This window comes from Oncorhynchus clarkii, chromosome 1 (genome assembly GCF_045791955.1).
Source record: "Oncorhynchus clarkii lewisi isolate Uvic-CL-2024 chromosome 1, UVic_Ocla_1.0, whole genome shotgun sequence".
Lineage (NCBI taxonomy): Eukaryota > Metazoa > Chordata > Actinopteri > Salmoniformes > Salmonidae > Oncorhynchus > Oncorhynchus clarkii.
Genome location: NC_092147.1, coordinates 11,567,683 through 11,588,076, shown reverse-complemented (window position 1 = coordinate 11,588,076; position 20,394 = coordinate 11,567,683). Strand labels below are relative to the sequence as shown.

General features: G+C 41.3%; 2 protein-coding genes across 4 annotated transcripts in view; one reads left to right on the top strand and one right to left on the bottom strand.

Moving 5' to 3' along the window:
* Window positions 1-6,719, top strand: part of LOC139421902 (zinc finger protein GLIS1-like) — a 149,688-nt gene extending 142,969 nt beyond the window's left edge. Inside the window, exons 9-11 of the mRNA XM_071173071.1 lie at window positions 1,746-1,879; window positions 5,647-5,805; window positions 6,034-6,719. Coding sequence (XP_071029172.1) covers window positions 1,746-1,879; window positions 5,647-5,805; window positions 6,034-6,170 — 430 coding nt within the window. The 3' untranslated portion in view covers window positions 6,171-6,719. The remainder of the gene's footprint in view (window positions 1-1,745; window positions 1,880-5,646; window positions 5,806-6,033) is intronic.
* Window positions 6,720-7,420: 701 nt separating this feature from the next.
* LOC139421997 (very long chain fatty acid elongase 4-like) lies at window positions 7,421-20,374 on the bottom strand. 3 transcript variants are annotated; one of them, XM_071173239.1, is made up of 8 exons: window positions 20,349-20,374; window positions 15,425-15,488; window positions 10,458-10,645; window positions 10,185-10,265; window positions 9,474-9,530; window positions 9,140-9,254; window positions 8,488-8,615; window positions 7,436-7,817 (listed from the first exon to the last, which is right to left on the bottom strand). In XM_071173239.1, exons 2-8 carry the CDS (start codon window positions 15,480-15,482, stop codon window positions 7,650-7,652), a joined length of 795 nt encoding a protein of 264 aa, XP_071029340.1. In that variant the 5' UTR covers window positions 15,483-15,488; window positions 20,349-20,374; the 3' UTR covers window positions 7,436-7,649. The 3 variants fall into 3 exon arrangements, with proteins under 3 accessions (XP_071029274.1, XP_071029408.1, XP_071029340.1); XM_071173173.1 differs by lacking the exon at window positions 20,349-20,374 and having other exon boundaries at window positions 7,421-7,817; window positions 15,425-15,527; XM_071173307.1 differs by lacking the exons at window positions 15,425-15,488; window positions 20,349-20,374 and adding an exon at window positions 20,285-20,305 and having other exon boundaries at window positions 7,435-7,817.
* Window positions 20,375-20,394: the final 20 nt, after the last annotated feature.

Genomic DNA, 20,394 nt, shown 5'->3' with positions numbered 1-20,394 from the left:
CTGGAAGAGGACACTAAATGGCTGTTAAATATTTGTGAGGAAATTAGGCCTCTCGCTTATGGAGGGGTTTATATCTATCTGGTCTCGACTGTAGTTGAAGAATGTAAAAGAATGTGTGTGTTTGGAGCAAAGAAGAAAACCAATTTGGTTGACATGCAATCAAAAGGCATGAAATGATCTCACCCAGAGCCAGACTTTACACTCTGTTGATACTCGTACTGTAGTCATAGTCTTCACCTTATTGATACTCATACTGTAGTTATATTCTTCACCTTATTGATACTCATACTGTAGTTATAGTCTTCACATTATTGATACTCATACTGTAGTTATATTCTTCACATTATTGATACTCATACTGTAGTTATAGTCTTCACATTATTGATACTTGTACTGTAGTTATAGTCTTCACATTATTGATACTTGTACTGTAGTTATATTCTTCACATTATTGATACTCATACTGTAGTTATAGTCTTCACATTATTGATACTTGTACTGTAGTTATAGTCTTCACATTATTGATACTTGTACTGTAGTTATAGTCTTCACATTATTGATACTTGTACTGTAGTTATAGTCTTGACCTTATTGACTGTACAACAGAGTGTATTGACAATCTGCTTTCATAACGCTTCATAACGTAGTTAAACAGAAACCCTCCCAATTCCATGATTTCTTCATGTTGATTGCAGGTTTTTCCAACGTCCTAACAGCGTAACTACAGATGCCATATCTTAATTTGATCATCCTGTTGTTGCAGGACACAGCAGGAAATGCAAACTTGTAGAGTGTTCCAGGTTTAAAAAGGCTTCTAAAGTTTGTAGTTTCCTCTTTAACATTTCAGACCTGAATTGTATCAACCCCTACAAAAAATTGTCCATGAATTATAATCTGCATAATAATTCACATTTCCTGTTAATGCAGGATTTTTTTCCCCTGCTGTAGCAAACTGGCTCAAATTCAAATCGTACGTCTATATGGTTCTAATTGGAAAGGTTGAAAAAACATCCCATCTGTTAGTTATAACTCTGATTTAAAAAGCAATTCATCCCACTTGTTGTTGTTTTCCTTCCTCTCTGAAAATTGGTGCGCTCAATGCAAAGTGTGACTCTTTGAAGTGTACCCTGAAGAACAATACACTCCACAGATCTTTTGGGTATTGGCACAGTCTCGTCTAGTTGGAGCTATTCTGCTTAACATTTATAAAGATTTGTTTGCACACATCTGTGTCTAATACCACCACGGACAAAGCTTAATTTATTTAATCGCAATCCAGAAAGCCTTAGTTGTTGCTCGCCCGCCCCGAGCAGTTGGGGTACGCTATGTCACAAACATGTCATGCTCATATGCCTAAACACGAATAGGCTTTCTCCTCCGAGGCCACAAGGCACGGGGGGCTTTCAGTAGAATGCATGCTCTGGTGTTTGTTGACTTTAGATCATGTGGTAGATGGAGGATTGTGGGAAGCTGAAGTTTCCATTCCCCCGACAACATACAGTACAGCATACTATTAGGGCCATTCAAGATTCTTTAACTGCTCCAGTGTGTTGGTTAGATAAATGCTGTTTAGTACATAGCACTTTGATCAAACAAGACGTTTGATTAAAATAAAAATATGAAACCACAGTTGTCAGAGTGTATAAATAGTAAATCATTGTATTTATGCACTTCAGCGTCTGATCATTTCAAAATATGGGGAAATTAGACAATTAATTCTCTCTTTCTCCCACTCTCTCCTCCAGCGTGTCAGGTCCTCTCCTCTCCCCACGGATGAAGGGTACAGGCACTTCCCCTCCTCCTCTGGAGAAGCAACAGCAGCACCTCCACCCCCAACACAAGCCCTACTCTCACTACCACCAGCAGGCTGCCAGCGACGGTAAGATCAGACCAGCACAGTCTGCCCTCTCTCAACCCAAGCTAACCAACAGGCCAATTTAGTTGGCTGGAACCCTCCGAGCATTGGTTGAATACAGAAATGTATACACTGAGCGCACAAAACATTATGAACACCTTCCTTAATATTGAGTTGCACTCCCTTTTGCCCTCAGAACTGCCTCAATTTGTTGGGGCCTGGACTCTCTATAAGGTGTCGGAAGCTTTCCACAGGGATGCTGGCTCATGTTGACTCCAAGCTTCCCACAGTTGTGTCAAGTTGGCTGGATGTCCTTTGGGTGGTGGACCATTCTTGATACAAAACCCAGAAGCGTTGCAGTTCTTGACACACTCAAACTAGTGCACCTGGCACCTACTACCATTCCCCGCTCAAAGGCACTTAAATATTTTGTCTTGCCCATTCACCCTCTGAATGGCACACATACACAATCCATGTCTCTCCTCCCCTTCATCTGGAGACTCATCTCCCTCACTAACTTTATAAGCACCAGCTGTCAGAGCAGCTCACAGATCACTGCACCTGTACATAGCCCATCTTTTAAATAGCCCATCCAACTACCTCATCCCCATACTGTTATTATTTTTTTTGCTCCTTTGCACCCCGGTATCTACTTGCACATTCATCTTCTGCACATTTATCACTCCAGTGTTTAATTGCTAAATTGTAATTATTTCACCACTACTTACCTCCCTTATCTTACCTCATTTGCACACACTGTATATAAACTTTTTGTTCTATTGTGTTATTGACTGTACGTTTGTTTATTCCATGTGTAAATCTGTGTTGTTTGTGTCGCACTGCTTTGCTTTATCTTGGCCAGGTCGCAGTTGTAAATGAGAACTTGATCTCAACTGGACTACCTGATTAAATAAAGATGAATAAAATCTACACTAATTGAAGTGGATTTAACATCAATAAGGGATAATAGCATTCACCTGTTCAGTCTGTCATGGAAAGAGCAGGTGTTCCTAATGTTTTGAACACTCAGTGTATTACACAACTGACTCAACTTTCTGTCATGTAGGATAGATAATGCAGCAGTTCTATGTAATAGATTTCTGTCTGCAACTCTCTGAACACCCCATTTCCACTTTTATGGAACTGACACAACTTTCTTTCGTGTGGAATAGAGAAAAGAATCAAATACAGTTGTAACTGCACCGTTTAAAACATTCCATTCCATTGAATAGGCCTAATCCTCACACTTTACCACCATATGAACATGAAAGGACACAAGAGGAGGAAGCCGTGTCGGAGAATTGGGACGCGGCCCATGGATCTGTTAGAGTGTTTGGCGTTGAGCAAAGAGAGAAGATTGCAGTTAGCGAGACAGAGCATGAGAAACCACAGGCAGGAACCTCCTCTGCTCTGAATTAGCCAACAAAACACTGCCTTCTGTAGTCAGCTGTCTCTCGCTCTCTCTCCGAGCTCCACTAAGGCTGTTCTAGCTAGCTGTTACTGCAGACCCGCTTCCTAATGCCTTAAACACAGCTTTCCCTGTTAAAGATCTACGCATGGACGTCTGTGAAATCACGCTGTGGTCAGAGAGTTGCGTACAGTGCTCCAGAAATGGCTGCTTTCACATTATCATGACTCCTGTGGTCTTACTTGAGTACAAAAATAGAAGGGGGACAATTGACAAATGCTACCACGAAGGAACTGGAAGAGTTAGCGCGCTAACACAAATGTAGCGTTATAATAGTTCGAAGACGCACAATGTTTCAAGTTGATGTATGGAATCAGTTTACAAACATAATCACTCCGTATTGTTTGGTCAGAAGGAATGCCCCCTTCAGACACTTTTCTTTCCCCTCCCCTCTTGACCCGATAGAAATAGAATGACTGAAATTGGTATTCCCATTGGACCTAAGTCTATCGTGCCTTGCAAAAGTATTCATCCCACTTGCCGTTTTTCCTATTTTGTTGCATTACAACCTGTAATTTAAATTGATTTTTATTTGGATTTCATGTAATAGACATACACAACATAGTCCATTGGTGAAGTGAAATGTAAAAAATGACTTACAATAAAAAAAATTAAAATGTAATTAAATACGAAAAAGTGCTGCGTGCGTATATATTCCCCCCCTTTGTTATGAAGCCCCTAAATAAGATCTGGTGCAACCAATTACCTTCAGAAGTCACCTAATTAGTTAAATAGATTGCACACAGGTGGACTTTAAGTGTCACATGATCTCAGTGTATATATACATCTGTTCTGAAAGGCCCCAGAGTCTGCAACACCACTAAGCAAGGGGAACCACCAAGCAAGCGGCACCATGAAGACCAAGGAGCTCTCCAAACAGGTCAGGGACAAAGTTGTGGATAAATACAGATCATGGTTGGGTTATAAAATATCTGAAACTTTGAACATCCCACGCAGCACCATTTAAATCCATTATTAAAAAATGGAAATAATATGGCACCACAACAAACCTGCCAAGAGCCGCCCACCAAAACTCACAGACCTGGCAAGGAGGGCATTAATCAGAGAGGCAACATAGAGACCAAAAATAACCCTGAAGGAGCTGCAAAGCTCCACAGCGGAGATTGGAGTATCTGTCCATAGGACCACTTTAAGCCGTACACTCCACTGAGCTGGGTTTTTCTTGAAGAGTGGCCAGAAAGAGCCATTGCTTAAATAAACAAAATAAGGAAACACGTTTGGTGTTTGCCAAAAGGTATGTGGGATACTCCCCAAACATATGGAAGAAGGTACACTGGTCAGATGAGACAGAAATGTAGCTTTTTGGCCATCAAGGAAAATGCTGGTGCAAACCCAACACCTCCCATCACCCCGAGAACACCATCCCCACAGTGAAGCATGATGGTGGCAGCATCATGCTGTGGGGATGGTTTTCATCGGCAGGGACCGGGAAACTGGTCAGAATTGAAGGAATGATGGATGGCGCTAAATACAGGGGGAAACCTGTATGACTTCCAGAGATTTGAGACTGGGACAGAGGTTCACCTTCCAGCAAGACAATGACCCTAAGCATATTGCTAAAGCAACACTTGAGTGGTTTAAGGGGAAACATTTAAATGAATTGGAATGGCCTAGTCAAAGCCCAGACCTCAATCCAATTGAGAATCTGTGTAATGACTTAGATTGCTGTACACCAGCGGAACCCATCCAACTTGAAGGATCTGGAGATGTTTTGACTTGAAGAATGGGCAAAAATCCCAGTGGCTAGATGTGCCAAGTTTATAGAGACATACCCCAAGAGACTTGCAGCTGTAATTGCTGTAAAAGGTGGCTCTACAAAGTATTGACTTTGGGGGGGTGAATAGTTACGCATGCTCAAGTGGTCTTTTGTTGCAGCGGCAGGCCCCTCCCTCCCCATTCCTGTGTAACGTGTATAATAATGTTTTTTATTTAGTTACAGCAGCGGAAGAGCCACCCTGCGATGGCTAGATTAAATATTGTGTGTGTCAGAGGAGAGGAGGAAATAGCATTTCAGTTTTGTCTTATTTCTTTCACAATAAAAAATATTTTACATCTTCAAAGTGGTAGGCATGTTGTGTAAATCAAATGATACAAACCCCCCAAAAATCTATTTTAATTCCATGTTGTAAGGCAATAAAATAGGAAATATGCCAAGGGGGTGAATACTTTCGCAAATCACTGTATAGGTCCAGTGGCCATACTGAGCATTCCCTAGAGAGTTCCAGTTAAATTGCAGTGGTGTAAGGGGCTTTGTCCAGTCTAGTTATTCTGTGCTTGATCCTCTCCTCCCTTCTCTCTGTAGATTACCAGGGTAGCTTTCAGAGCTGCTTTCATTTTGGAGACTCGTACAGAATGGAACAGTCTGTGAGTGGTGTTCATGTACCAGCGGACTCACATGTTTACACTTCCCACCAGAACAACGGCTTCCACATGTCCAGTACCAGCAGTGGCTCTGCTGCAGGTGAGACCTGGCATAGATCACCTCAGCTTCCTCCTTCTCTAACAGTTTTTGTTTTGTTTTTCTGTCATTATTTTCCCCCCCCTTGTTCATTGAATGAGAAGTGTGTGTGCACTAAAATCAATAATTGAATTATTTCTGTATGTTGATCAAGCCAACTATTTCCCCACGCACTTAACAGTGTAGCATAAAATTTGATTGTGTGTTTAATTCAGTGGTCTCCACCCCCAGGCTTCAGCTTGGCACAGGACCTCCAGGGATCAGGGGAGTGCCAGTTCTCCTCCAGCCCAGAAGAGAGCATCTTCTTCCAGGTGAACAGCTTCGACCGCAGCCTGAGTCAGATGTCCTCCGTCTACACAGAGACATAGAGGACCCGATACTACCCTGGGTATCGCTATACGGGCGATGTATCTCAATAGTCTGGAGTGGCATCCATTCCTTACAAGTTTGTTCTGTTCTAAAGGAAACAATATAATTGAAAACAATCTCTACTGCTCTAGAACGACTGTCAGTCATAACTCTGTAACAAAACAAGAGCTTCCTACAGCCCTGCCCAACAGATTCCACATGGACTCAGATGCATCCAAATGCACACATTTCCAACTAAGACATAACCTAGTCCAGAATTCCCTCTCTCTTTCTACATTGTTCAATCTACTAGGGACTGAAATGTAGAAAAATATATAATTTTGCAGTGTTTTTACAGTGGATGAAATGCCTTGTTTATTTGTTTAGATTGTCTGAAGATATTTCTGGAAGGTAAATGGAGGGGTGGTGGATGGTCATACATTAAATATTCTGGAACACAGTCAAATCTACTTTGTATAAATGTACAGTTTGTTTAAAGCAGTCTTTTGAATGCTTGTTATTTCCAAGTTTAAGAAATAAATAATTGTACAATAACACAATTGTGACTTTTTAATATGATGTACTGTTATCATTTGTTGTATATGTAAGTGCCTTAATGTGTTTGGACCCCAGGAAGAGTAGCTGCTGCCTTGGCAACAGCTAATGGGGATCCCTAATTAAATACATATCTTATGGTGGTAAGTATCGGAGGAGCATTCAAACAAAAGTGGTCAGGAAATCTTCTCCTTTTCCTATAAGCCTTGCTTGGTAGTCAAACATGGTTATAGCACCAAGTACAGCGTCTGTGCCTCTAACTAAAGCACTATATATGCTATAATGTGAAATAAATATGCCCAAGATATAAGCAGCGTATGTCAAGTTTCAGAAAAGTTACACAGTGGCGACCGGTTCGACACACCTTTAAGAGGAACACCAACCATTGACATACTCTGCCCTCTTGTGAGCATTCTCAGCTTTTCACAGTAACATTATGAAAAGGAATGCAGTGGTATTGAGACAATTTGTGATGACTGTTCTCTCTCCATAGGTTCACAGCCAGTTAAAGACTGGGTTTTCCAAACTCGGTCAATGGGTGCATATTTTGGTTTTGCCCTTGAACTACACATCCGCAAAAAAAAGAAAAACAACTCATTATCAAGTTTTGATTATTTGAATCAGCTGTGTAGTGCTAGGACAAAAATAAAAAATAGATGCACTTCTCAGGGTTCCCCAGGACCAAGTTTGCAAAATGCTGCCATAGGGAATATTGTAGGAGGCTTCACAAATAAATATCCAGATCATGTTTTTGCAAAATGTTTAAATTGACAGTTAATTGAATTCAGGTACAGTAAGAGTGTGATTATGAATATAATAATGATAATAAATACATCATTTGGTGGGTGCTTATATTTGTCCTATTCAATTGGAAATGCGTTTCTCTTTGCATATCCCAACTCGCCCTGAGACACCCTCGGAGAGTGGGGTCACGGCCATATCCTTCACGTCTTCTTGCTCTTCCTGCTGAGGTAGCTCTGATAGTAGAAGTTGCTGAAGAGTAGGATGAGGCTGACACAGTAGAAAAACACATAGGCATTCATGGAGTCTGGGAAGTCACACTCAGTGAAGAGGTTGTAGCCTGTGTGAGTTGTCAGCAGGACAAACTGGAGCTGAAACCACCGTCAGGAGAACATTGTTTAAGAACAACCTTCTCAGATATCTTCGTTCATAATCACGATCTGTTTTCTACCACACGTAAGGCCTAGATTCAATCAGTTATAACCGACAATTGCATAGCCTATTATTGCTTGTGTATAGGTTACGTTGAAAGTGTAACCGTGGTGGAGCTGTCAAATCCACAATCGTCTCCAAGTGTTATCGCGGTCATCGCCATGTGGCATTAGTAGAAATCCAATGTGTTACAAAATCGAACACTGAAATGTGTGATGTAATCTACACCTCAACTAGGCTGATATATAATTCCTTAGCCTATCGTTTAATGGTTTTCACTTTGAGTGTCATAGTTTCTGTATAGCCTACACGTTCTTGTTGTGAACTATTAACGCGGGTGGGATTTCTTGACAATGACCACAAGAGCAACCGCTCACCAATTTGACTACTCTAACACAGTTACAACTCCGACATCATCCTGAACAAAAGCAATAATAGGCTATGCAGTTGTTGGTTATGGTGGGTTAACACTGAACTGATTGAATCCAGGTCTTAATCCCTTAATACTCTAAGCTTCTGTAGTAGCCAACAAATTCACAACCCCCAGATGTATCCCCTTTTTCTTAAACCTCACTAGATGTCTGCAGAGCTGTAGATAGAGCCACTCACCAGCTGAAGTGACGTCAGATAGCGTTTCCACCATAAGTACTTCTGCATGTGAGGCCCAAGAGCAGCCAGTCCGTAGTAGGAGTACATTACAGTGTGGACGAAGGTGTTGAGAAGACCGATGCAGAACGCTAGGAGAGAGAGGAACACAAAACATCTCAACTATCTGTTGCACAGCATCATGAATGATATGGACAATTTGGTAGGACCCCATAAAACATTTTATATTTATATTTGAGTAATTTAGCCGACACTCTTATTCAGAGCGACTGACAATGAATGTCTATTTGTAAGTCTAGCAGGTGCCTACCAGGTGTTGAGAAGTCCCAACAGAGTTGATAAAACATTTTAATTAAACGGCAGGGTAGCCTAGTGGTTAGAGCATTGGACTAGTAACCGGAAGGTTGCAAGTTCAAACCCCCGAGCTGACAAGGTACAAATCTGTCGTTCTGCCCCTGAACAGGCAGTTAACCCACTGTTCCTAGGCCATCATTGAAAATAAGAATTTGTTCCTAACTGACTTGCCTAGTTAAATAAAGGTAAAATAAATTTAAAAAATATATATGGCAGTTCTGAAACATTCCATATGCGTTGATACAGAGCATTAACGAATAGAATACAGAGCTTTTCCTGGTCTTCGTACTGCTAGACTTACATTGGCCTCCAGCCAGGTACTTCGCCCCTGCCCACCAGTTGAAGATCATGGTGCCATGGTGATAGACATGCAGAAAGGTCAGCTGACTGTTTTTCTTCCTCAGGATGAAAAACACCTGTGAATGGAGAGTTTGGAATGGGTTTGAAATGGATCTCCAATGTTTCACATGAGTCTGACGTTAATCCTGGGTCATATTGATTAATGCACACCGTAGGAAAACGTTTTGCAACAGAACACGAAAATGAGCGTTTCCTGGACAAGTAGTCCCCATTTCACTTTGTTTTCTTCCGTTTGGTACCTAATGAATATAACCTTGATTTTCAATGTGTTTTACCGTGTCAGCCAATTCTATGACCTTGGAGAAGAAAAACCACCAGCATGCTTTGGCCATCTGGTGAAACAAACAGACAGAGAGAGTTATCCACTGTTATGGCCAGGGCTTTGGGACAGTCTTCAGAGATGGAATAGATATGCATACTATTTGGGGGCATTTGCAAGTTAGGTCAACTATGTGAGAGGTTCAACGGTTTGTGTCCAGTAGGGTCTATGTGAGAGGTTCAACGGTTTGTGTCCAGTAGGGACTATGTGAGAGGTTCAACGGTTTGTGTACAGTAGGGACTATGTGAGAGGTTCAACGGTTTGTGTCCAGTAGGGACTATGTGAGAGGTTCAACGGTTTGTGTCCAGTAGGGACTATGTGAGAGGTTCAACGGTTTGTGTCCAGTAGGGACTATGTGAGAGGTTCAACGGTTTGTGTCCAGTAGGGACTATGTGAGAGGTTCAACGGTTTGTGTCCAGTAGGGACTATGTGAGAGGTTCAACGGTTTGTGTCCAGTAGGGACTATGTGAGAGGTTCAACGGTTTGTGTACAGTAGGGACTATGTGAGAGGTTCAACGGTTTGTGTCCAGTAGGGACTATGTGAGAGGTTCAACGGTTTGTGTCCAGTAGGGACTATGTGAGAGGTTCAACGGTTTGTGTACAGTAGGGACTATGTGAGAGGTTCAACGGTTTGTGTACAGTAGGGGCTATTCAGATGCACTCTTACCCTCATCGCCAGTGGGCTAGTGCTGTAATCCACAGGTTGACACAAGTAACTGTAGTTAGACAGCATGGACGTGACCAAGAACTGCAACATAAAAACCTTTATTGGTCAGGTGAAACATTTCATAATAAAACATAAATTAGGCCCATTTCTATGGCTGCTGAACACACACACACACACACACACACACACACACACACACACACACACACACACACACACACACACACACATTTAAAGAGAAATCCACTAATTTTGATGGGAGTTGGAGCACACCTCGTGGAACATGTAGACAGACAGGCAGACCATGGTGAAGTTGTAGACAATGAGCACAGCCTTGAGGTCAACAGGTTGCCTGTGTTTCATCAGCTTGGGCCCAGCCCAGACCACACCGAGATAGAGGAGGAATATAGAAGCCACTGGCATGGGGGAGTAGACCAGTAACCATGGATCTGTCCTCTTATCTGGAAGTAAACATGGTAGCCCACTGTATTCATCTCACTTTTAAAATGTTCATATTCTGTTAACTCATTCCCAATTAATCTTGTTGACTCGTCCTGTATTCGTATGTGGCCAAAGTATTAAAAAAAAAACACTTCCAAAACCCCACCTCAAAGTTGTATCTCAAACAGACCTTTTCAAAAATGCTTGCTATTTCCTTATTTATTTATTTATTTTGAATGTTGTTTTTTATATATGACGTCAAGATGGCTCATTAGCTGAGCTGGACAATGAGCAGCTACATGCCGTGAATATTTTTAATGACCGGCAATCGCTCACATCATTCTGTTCTTAGCGTACGCCCACAACATTCAAAACACAGAAAAGCTGTTTTTTTTTAATACTGAACAAAAATATAAAACGCAACATGTAAAGTGTTGGTCCCATGTTTCATGAGCTAAAATAAAAGATCCCAGAAATGTTCCATATGCACTAAAAGCTTCTCTGTTCGTGAGCATTTCTCCTTTGCCAAGATAATCCATCCACCTGACAGGTGTGGCATATCAAGAAGCTGATTAAACAGGATGATCGTTACACAGGTGCTTAGGACAATAAAAGGCCACTAATATGTGCAGTTTTGTCACACAACACACTGCCACAAATGTCTCAAGTTGAGGGAGCGTGCAATTGGCATGCTGACTGCAGGAATGTCCACCAGAGCTGGTGCCAAATAATGTAATATTCATTTCTCTAGCATAAGCCGTCTCCAATGTAATTTCAGAGAATTTGGCAGTACGCCCAAACAGTCTCACAAACGCAGACCACGTGTAACCATGCCATCCCAGGATTTCCACATCCGGCTTCTTCATCTGCCGGATCGTCTGAGACCAGCCACCCGGTCAGCTGATGAAACTGAGGAGTATTTCTGTCAGCAACAAAGCCCTTTTGTGGGGAAAAACCCATTCTGATTGGCTGGGCCTGGCTCCACAGTGGGTGCCCCACGGTTGTGCCCCTGCGAAATCCATAGGTTAGGACCTGATTTCCTTATATGAACTGTAACTCAGTAAAAAAATAAAAAAAACGCTGAAATTGTTGCATGTTGCATTTATATTTTTGTTCAGTATAACATACTTGATTACCATTTATATTTTTGTTCAGTATAACATACTTGATTACCATTTATATTTTTGTTCAGTATAACATACTTGATTACCATTTATATTTTTGTTCAGTATAACATACTTGATTACCATTTATATTTTTGTTCAGTATAACATACTTGATTACCATTTATATTTTTGTTCAGTATAACATACTTGATTACCATTTATATTTTTGTTCAGTATAACATACTTGATTACCATTTATATTTTTGTTCAGTATAACATACTTGATTACCATTTATATTTTTGTTCAGTATAACATACTTGATTACCATTTATATTTTTGTTCAGTATAACATACTTGATTACCATTTATATTTTTGTTCAGTATAACATACTTGATTACCATTTATATTTTTGTTCAGTATAACATACTTGATTACCATTTATATTTTTGTTCAGTATAACATACTTGATTACCATTTATATTTTTGTTCAGTATAACATACTTGATTACCATTTATATTTTTGTTCAGTATAACATACTTGATTACCATTTATTGGAAGGAAAACTGTAACTCATAGTCATTCATTCTAGCTCATATTTCATGGAAATCAGGAAACCCTGGACAGTACTAACACACACATTAACATTTTAGTCACTTAACAGACGATCTTATCTACAGTGACTTACAGTCAGTGCATTCAGCACAGTATATTTGCAGTACTAGTATTACAGTGCCATTATTTTCTATATCTTTTTTTAACCAATTTTATACTGAATGTTAGCAGACCTTCAAACAAAACCTAATATTAGATAAAGGGAATCTGAGTTTACAGATAACAAAAAATATTGATACTTACACTACATGACCAAAATATAGGGACACTCCTTAAGATTAGTGGAGTCGGCCGTTTCAGCTACACCCGTTGCTGACAGGAGTATAAAATCGAGCACACAGCCAAGCAATCTCAATTGACAAACATTGGCAGTAGAATGACCCGTCCTGAAGAGCTCAGTGAGTTTCAACATGGCACCATCTTAGGAGGCCACCTTTCCCACAAGTTAGTTCATCAAATTTCTGACCTGCTAGAGCTACACCGGTCAACTGTAAGTGCTGTTATTGAGAAGTGGACACGTCTAGGAGCAACAACGGCTCAGCTACGAAGTGGTAGGTCACACAAGCTCACTGGACTGCTGAGTCCTGAAGCACATGGCGTCTAAAAATCGTCTGTCCTCGGTTGCAACACTCACTCAGTTCCAAACTGCCTCTGTCAGCACAATAACTGTTTGTTGGAAGCTTCAGGAAATGGGTTTCCATGGCCAAGCAGCCGCACACAAGCCTAAGATCACCATGTACAATGCCAAGCATCTGCTGGAGAGTGTAAAGCACCCCCGCCATTGGACTCTGGAGCAGTGGAAACGCGTTCTCTGGAGTGATGAATCATGCTTCACCATCTGGCAGTCCGACGGACAAATCAGGGTTTGGCAGATGCCAGGAGAACAGTACCTGCCTGAATGCATAGTGTCAACTGTAAAGTTTGGTGGAGGAGGAATAATGGTCTGGGACTGTTTTTCATGGTTCGGGCTAGGCCCTTTAGTCCCAGTGAAGGGAAATCTTAACGCTACAGCATACAATGACATTCTTGACAATAATAAAATGAAAATAAAATACCTTTACTAGGCAGGTCAGTTAAGAACAAATGATTATTTACAATGACGGCCTACCAATATCCCCATGCACAAAGCGAGGTCCATACAGAAATTATTTGTCGAGATTGGTGTGGAAGAACTTGACTGGCCTGTACAGAGACCTGACCTCAATCCCATAAAACATCTTTGGGATGAATTAGAACACCGACTGCGAGCCAGGTCTAATCGCCCAACAACACTGGCCGACATCACTAAAGCTCTTGTGGCTGAATGCAAGCAAGTCCCTGCAATGTTCCAACATCTAGTGTAAAGCCTTGCCAGAAGAGTGTAAGCAGTTTTGGCAGCATACGGGGGATCAACACCATATTAATGCCGATGTTTTTGGAATGAGATGTTCGACGAGCATGTGTCCACATACTTTTGGCCATGTAGTGTATTTTATTTATTTCCTTAACATAGTTATGCAACACCCAATTCCCCTGTGTAAAAAAGGAATTGCCCCCTTACAATCTAACTGGTTGTGTCACCTTTAGCTGCAAGGACTGCAACCAAACGCTTCCTGTAGTTGTTGATCAGTCTGTCACGTCACTGTGGAGGAATTTTGGCCCACTCTTGCATTCAAAACCGCTTTAACTCAGCGACATTTGTGAGTTTTCAAGTATGAACTGCTCATTTCAAGTCCTGCCACAACATCTCAATTGGGATTAGGTCTGGACTTCGACTAGGCCATTGCATTTTAGCCATTTTAATGTATACTTGATTGTGTATTTCGAATCATTGTCTTGCTGTGCTTCAGCTCAGACTGATGACCTGGCAGCCTAACATTCCCATGTAGAATTATCTGATACAGAGCAGAATTCACCGTTAATTCTATTAAGGCAAGTCGTCCAGGTTCTTGAGGCAGAAAACCATCCCCAAACCATGACACTTTCACCACCATGCTTGACCGTTAGTATGAGGTTCTTACTGTGGAATGCAGTGTTTGGTTTTCGCCGGGCATAATGGGAGCCATGCCATCCAAAACGTTGACTCAAGTTAGCCAAAAACAATCACATGGAAGAACCTGGATGATCATCAAGACTCTTGGAAGAATGTACTATGGTCAGATGATTCAAAAGTATAACTTTTAGGACGACATGGGTCCCAATATACCTGGTGAACCTTATACCAACGGTCAAGCATGGTGGTGTTAGTGTGATGGTTTGGGGATGCTTTACTGCTTTAGAACCTGGACGACTTGCCTTAATAGAAGGAACCATGAATTCTGCTTGGTATCAGAGAATTCTACAGGAGAGTGTCAGGACATCTGTCTCTGAGCAGAAACGCAGCTGGATCATACAGCACGACAATGATCCAAAACACACAATTAGGTCTACGTGAAAATGACTAAAAAGCAACACATTTGAAGTTTTGGAATGGCCTAGTCAAAGTCCAGACCTAATCCCAATTGAGATGTTGTGGCAGGACTTGAAATGAGCTGTTCATGCTTGAAAAACCCACTAATGTCACTGAGTTACAGCAGTTCTGCATGAACAAGTGGGCCAAAGTTCCTCCACAGTGACAAGAGAGACTGATCAACAACTACAGGAAGTGTTTGGTTGGAGTCATTGCAGCTAAAGGTGGCACAACCAGTTATTGAGTGTAAGGGGGGCAAATACTTTTTCACACAGGGGCTTTGGGTGTTGTATTACTTTGTTAATGAAATAAATTAACTAAGTATGTAACTGTTATTTGTTGACTTGGGTTCCCTTTATCTAATAGGTTTAGGTTGAAGATCTGATAACATTCAGTATATAAAAAAATGCAATAGAGAAAATTAGGCACTGTGTACACAACTGGAGCTGGATTGACCTTATATGTAGTACAATTTGATATCTGTTGACTGTGTGAGGGAGGCTGTTGGTGAATGTCCTACGTGTATCAATTGCAACTAGATAATCCAGTCCTGTGACATTTTGTGTTGCGGGCTGAATCACAAAAAAGTATAGTATTTTCCTATATTGTCAGTGGCCTATCATAAAATCTATACCCAAATTCTGAAATACCTCCATTCTCCAACATCCACTGGTGCATGGACTGAACGCTTTGCCATGCTGAAGCCATTTGACACTGTTGGAACAGGAAGTTGGTCATTGATTATAGCAATAATCCTTCATTAAAACAATTACAAAATGACCCACCCCCGTTTGCTAAAAAGCTAAGGGATGGGTCTGGAGAAATGTAACCACTCAAATTCATAGACAGAGTAATGGATGCAAGGACTGACCATCCATGAAATGAAATGTATAGTTTACATTTACGTTGTTTACAAACAGTGGAGTACAACAAGATTATATTTTGAGCTCTGAACTAAAGCTCATGAGGCATTTATAATTTATATTGTTTAAGAATCAATGGGTATAACAAAGGAACATCAAAAGTTGTGCTATAAATTCTCAGACAACCCAAAGATTCCTTGATGCCCTTCCAGACTCCCTCTGCCTACCCAAGGACGTCAGAGGACAAAAATCTGTTAACCACCTAACTGAGGAACTCAATTTAACCTTGCGCAATACCCTAGATGCAGTCGCACCCCTAAAAACCTTTGTCAAGAGAAACTAGCTCCCTGGTATACAGAAAATACCCGAACTCTGAAGCAAGCTTCCAGAAAATTGGAACGGAAATGGCGCCACAAACTGCAAGTCTTCCGACTAGCTTGGAAAGACAGTACCGTGCAGTATCGAAGAGCCCTCACTGCTGCTCGATCATCCTATTTTTCCAACTTAATTGAGAAAAATAAGAACAATCCAAAATGTATTATTGATACTGTCGCAAAGCTAACTAAAAAGCAGCATTCCCCAAGAGAGGATGGCTTTCACTTCAGCAGTGATAAATTCAATAACTTATTTGAGGAAAAGATTATGGTTATTAGAAAGCAAATTACGGACTCCTCTTTAAATCTGAGTATTCCTCCAAAGCTCAGTTGTCCTTAGTCTGCACAACTCTGCCAGGACCTAGGATCAAGAGAGACACTCAAATGTTTTAGTACTATATCTCTTGACACAATGATGAAAATAATCATGGCCTCTAACCCTTCAAGCTACATACTGGACCCTATTCCAACTAAACTACTGAAAGAGCTGCTTCCTGTGCTTGGCCCTCCTATGTTGAACATAATAAACGGCTCTCTATCCACAGGATGTGTACCAAACTCACTAAAAAAATCCTCTCTTGAAAAAGCCAAACCTTGACCCACAAAATATAAAAAAAACTATCGGCCTATATCGAATCTCCCATTAACCATTAACCTATATCGAATCTCCCATCTCCCACTGCCTTCCTAAAGACAAACAATGTATACAAATGCTTCAGTCTGGTTTTAAACCCCATCAGAGCACTGAGACTGCACTTGTGAAGGTGGTAAATGACTTTCTAATGGCGTCAGACCGAGGCTCTGCATCTGTCCTCGTGCTCCTAGACCTTAGTGCTGCTTTTGATACCATCGAGCACCACATTCTTTTGGAGAGATTGGAAACCCAAATGGGTCTACACGGACAAGTTCTGGCCTGGTTTAGATCTTATCTGTCAGAAAGATATCAGTTTGTCTCTGTGGATTGTTTGTCCTCTGACCAATCAACTGTAAATTTCAGTGTTCTTCAAGTTTCTGTTTTAGGACCACTATTGTTTTCACTATATATTTTACCTCTTGTGGATGTCATTCAAAAACATAATGTTAACTTTCACTGCTATGCGGATGAAACACAGCTGTACATTTTGATGAAACATGGTGAAGCCCAAAAATTGCCCTCGATGGAAGCCTGTGTTTCAGACATAACTTCTACTTTTAAACTCGGACAAAACAGAGATGCTTGTTCTAGGTCTCAATAAACAAAGAAATCTTCTGTTGAATCTGACAATTTATCTTGATGGTTGTACAGTCATCTCAAATAAAACTGTGAAGGACCTCGGCATTACTCTGGACCCTGACCTCGCTTTTGACGAACATATCAAGACTGTTTCAAGGACAGCTTTTTTCCATCTACGTAACATTGCAAAAATCAGAAACTTTGCCCAAAAATGATGCAGAAAAATGTATCCATGCTTTTGTCACTTCTAGGTTAGACTACTGCAATGCTTTACTTTCCGGCTACCCGGAAAAAGCACTAAATAAACTTCAGTTAGTGCTAAATACGGCTGCTAGAATCCTGACTAGAATCAAAAGATTTGATCATATTACTCCAGTGCTAGCTCCCTACACTGGCTTCCTGTTAAGGCAAGGGCTGATTCCAAGGTTTTACTGCTAACCTACAAAGTATTACATGGGCTTGCTCCTACCCATCTTTCCGATTTGGTCCTGCCGTACATACCTACACGTACGCTACTGTCACAAGATGCAGGCCTCCTAATTGTCCCTAGAATTTCTAAGCAACCAGCTGGGGGCAGGGCTTTCCACTATAGAGCTCCATTTTTATGGAATGGTCTGCCTACCTATGTGAGAGACGCAGACTCGGTCTCAACCTTTAAGACTTTATTGAAGACTCATCTCTTCAGTAGGTCCTATGATTGAGTGTAGTCTTGTCCAGGAGTGTGAAGGTGAACGGAAAGGCACTGGAGCAACGAACCGCCCTTGCTGTCTCCGCCTGGCCGGATCCCCTCTCTCCACTGGGATTCTCTGCCTCTAACCCTATTACAGGGGCTGAGTCACTGGCTTACTGGTGCTCTTCCATGCCGTCCCTAGGAGGGGTGTGTCAAGTGAGTGGGTTGAGTTCTTTGTGGGCTATACTCGGCCTTGTCTCAGGATGGTAAGTTGGTGGTTGACGATATCCTTCTAGTGGTGTGGGGGCTGTGCTTTGGCAAAGTGGGTGGGGTTATATCCTGCTTGTTTGGCCCTGTCCGGGGGTATCATCAGATGGGGCCAGTGTCTCCAGACCCCTCCTGTCAGCTAATTCTCTCTCTTTCTTTCTTTCTCTCTCTCTCTCTCGGAGGACCTTAGCCCTAGGACCATGCCTCAGGACTACCTGGCATGATGACTCCTTGCTGTCCCCAGGCCACCTGGCCATGCTGCTGCTCCAGTTTCAACTGTTCTGCCTGCGGCTATGGAACCCTGACCTGTTCACCGGACGTACTACCTGTTCCAGACATGCTGTTTTCAACTCTCTAGAGACAGCAGTAGCGGTAGAGATGCTCTCAATGATCGGCTATGAAAAGCCAACTGACATTTACTCCTGAGGTGCTGACTTGTTGCACCCTCGACAACTACTGTGATTATTATTATTTGACCATGCTGGTAATTTATGAACATTTGAACATCTTGGCCATGTTCTGTTATAATCTCCACCCGGCACAGCCAGAAGAGGACTGGCCACCCCTCATAGCCTGGTTCCTCTCTAGGTTTCTTCCTAGGTTCTGGCCTTTCTAGGGAGTTTTTAGCCACTGTGCTTCTACACCTAGCCACTGTGCTAGCCACTGTGCTTCTACACCTGCATTGCTTGCTGTTTTGGGGTTTTAGGCTGGGTTTGTGTACAGCGCGTTGAGATATCAGCTGATGTAAGAAGGGCTATATAAATACATTTGATTTGATTTATCATTGACTTATTAGTCCAAAAATGGATATAGCAACATATAGTGTATTCACGACAACAGGGAAGCTGGAGAAGAAAAAGAAACTGACTGGGAAAAAATAGTTTTGAACAGTCATCCAACTCAGAAACTTGGGCATCATCCTAGACCTCCAACTTATCTGAGATCACTGGGGTGTATTCATGAAGCAAATTCTACAACAAAAAACATTTACTCCAAATGTTTTGTTTGCTTTGTCATTTACTTGGTAATGAAAATTTGAGTTTATATTGGACAAATTCAGGTAGATCATTCCCAGTTTCGTTTGCTTCCGTTTGTTTCTTAAACTGTAAACGGTTCCCGTTGCAATAAGCTATTGAGAGAGGCTGCCGTAGTCAGACCTGGACCTCAAGAGAAGACAGGCTATGTGCACACTGGCCACACAATGAGGTGGAAACTGAGCTGCACTTCCTAACCTCCTGCCAAATGTATGACCATATTAGAGGCACATATTTCCCTCAGATTACTCAGACCCACAAAGAATTCGAAAACAAACCCGATTTTTTGATAAACTCCCATTTCTATTGGGTGAAATACCACCGTGTGCCATCACATCAGTTAGCTGTGACTTGTGGCCACAAGAAAAGGGCAACCAGTGAAGAACCAACACCATTGTAAATATAACCCATATTTGTTTCCCTTTTATACTTTCATTATTTGCACATTGTCACAACAGGGTATAAAGCCATAATATGACATATGAAATATCTCTACGCCTTTGACATTTTTGTGAGTGTAATGTTTACTGTAAAAAAATAAGACATTCATACACTTTTGTTAATTATCTATTTCACTTACTCTGGCAATGTAAACATATGTTTCCCATGCCAATAATGCCCTTTGAATTAAATTAGTAATTAATATATCCCTGATATCACGATTAGTATCAGTCTGAGCTCGTTTTTTTCCGAGTTCCCAGTTGTCGTGACCATAAGGATTCTCGCTTTAAATCACAAATGACGTCACGTTTCCCATAACCAAGTAGTGAGGTACATCACACAACAACCAACGCGTAGGATACATAGTTTGCGTTCAAAAAAATATATATCCTGGTTAGTTCATTGAATCACCAAATAATGTGGAGACACTTAATTGAATCACCAAATGTGTCCATTTTTTGCACGTTAGAGAGGCGTGGTATAATCTCAAAGCTTGACACACATTTAGTGGCCTTTAAACTTTCTTTCAGTCCTTGTAAGGACATTACCATAAATATTATTTCCCATTTCACACGCGCCGTAAATTCATATAAAATGACGGGCAAAGTTCAAATAAACTTACAATATTTGTGTGAATATTTATCTTACCATTTTTCGCCTGAATAAATACAATACACACAGAGCTGTGTTTAAATGAATGAAATGTACTTACCCGACAAAAGCGTGGGACTTCCTTCTGAAAACTGGTGAAAATAGGC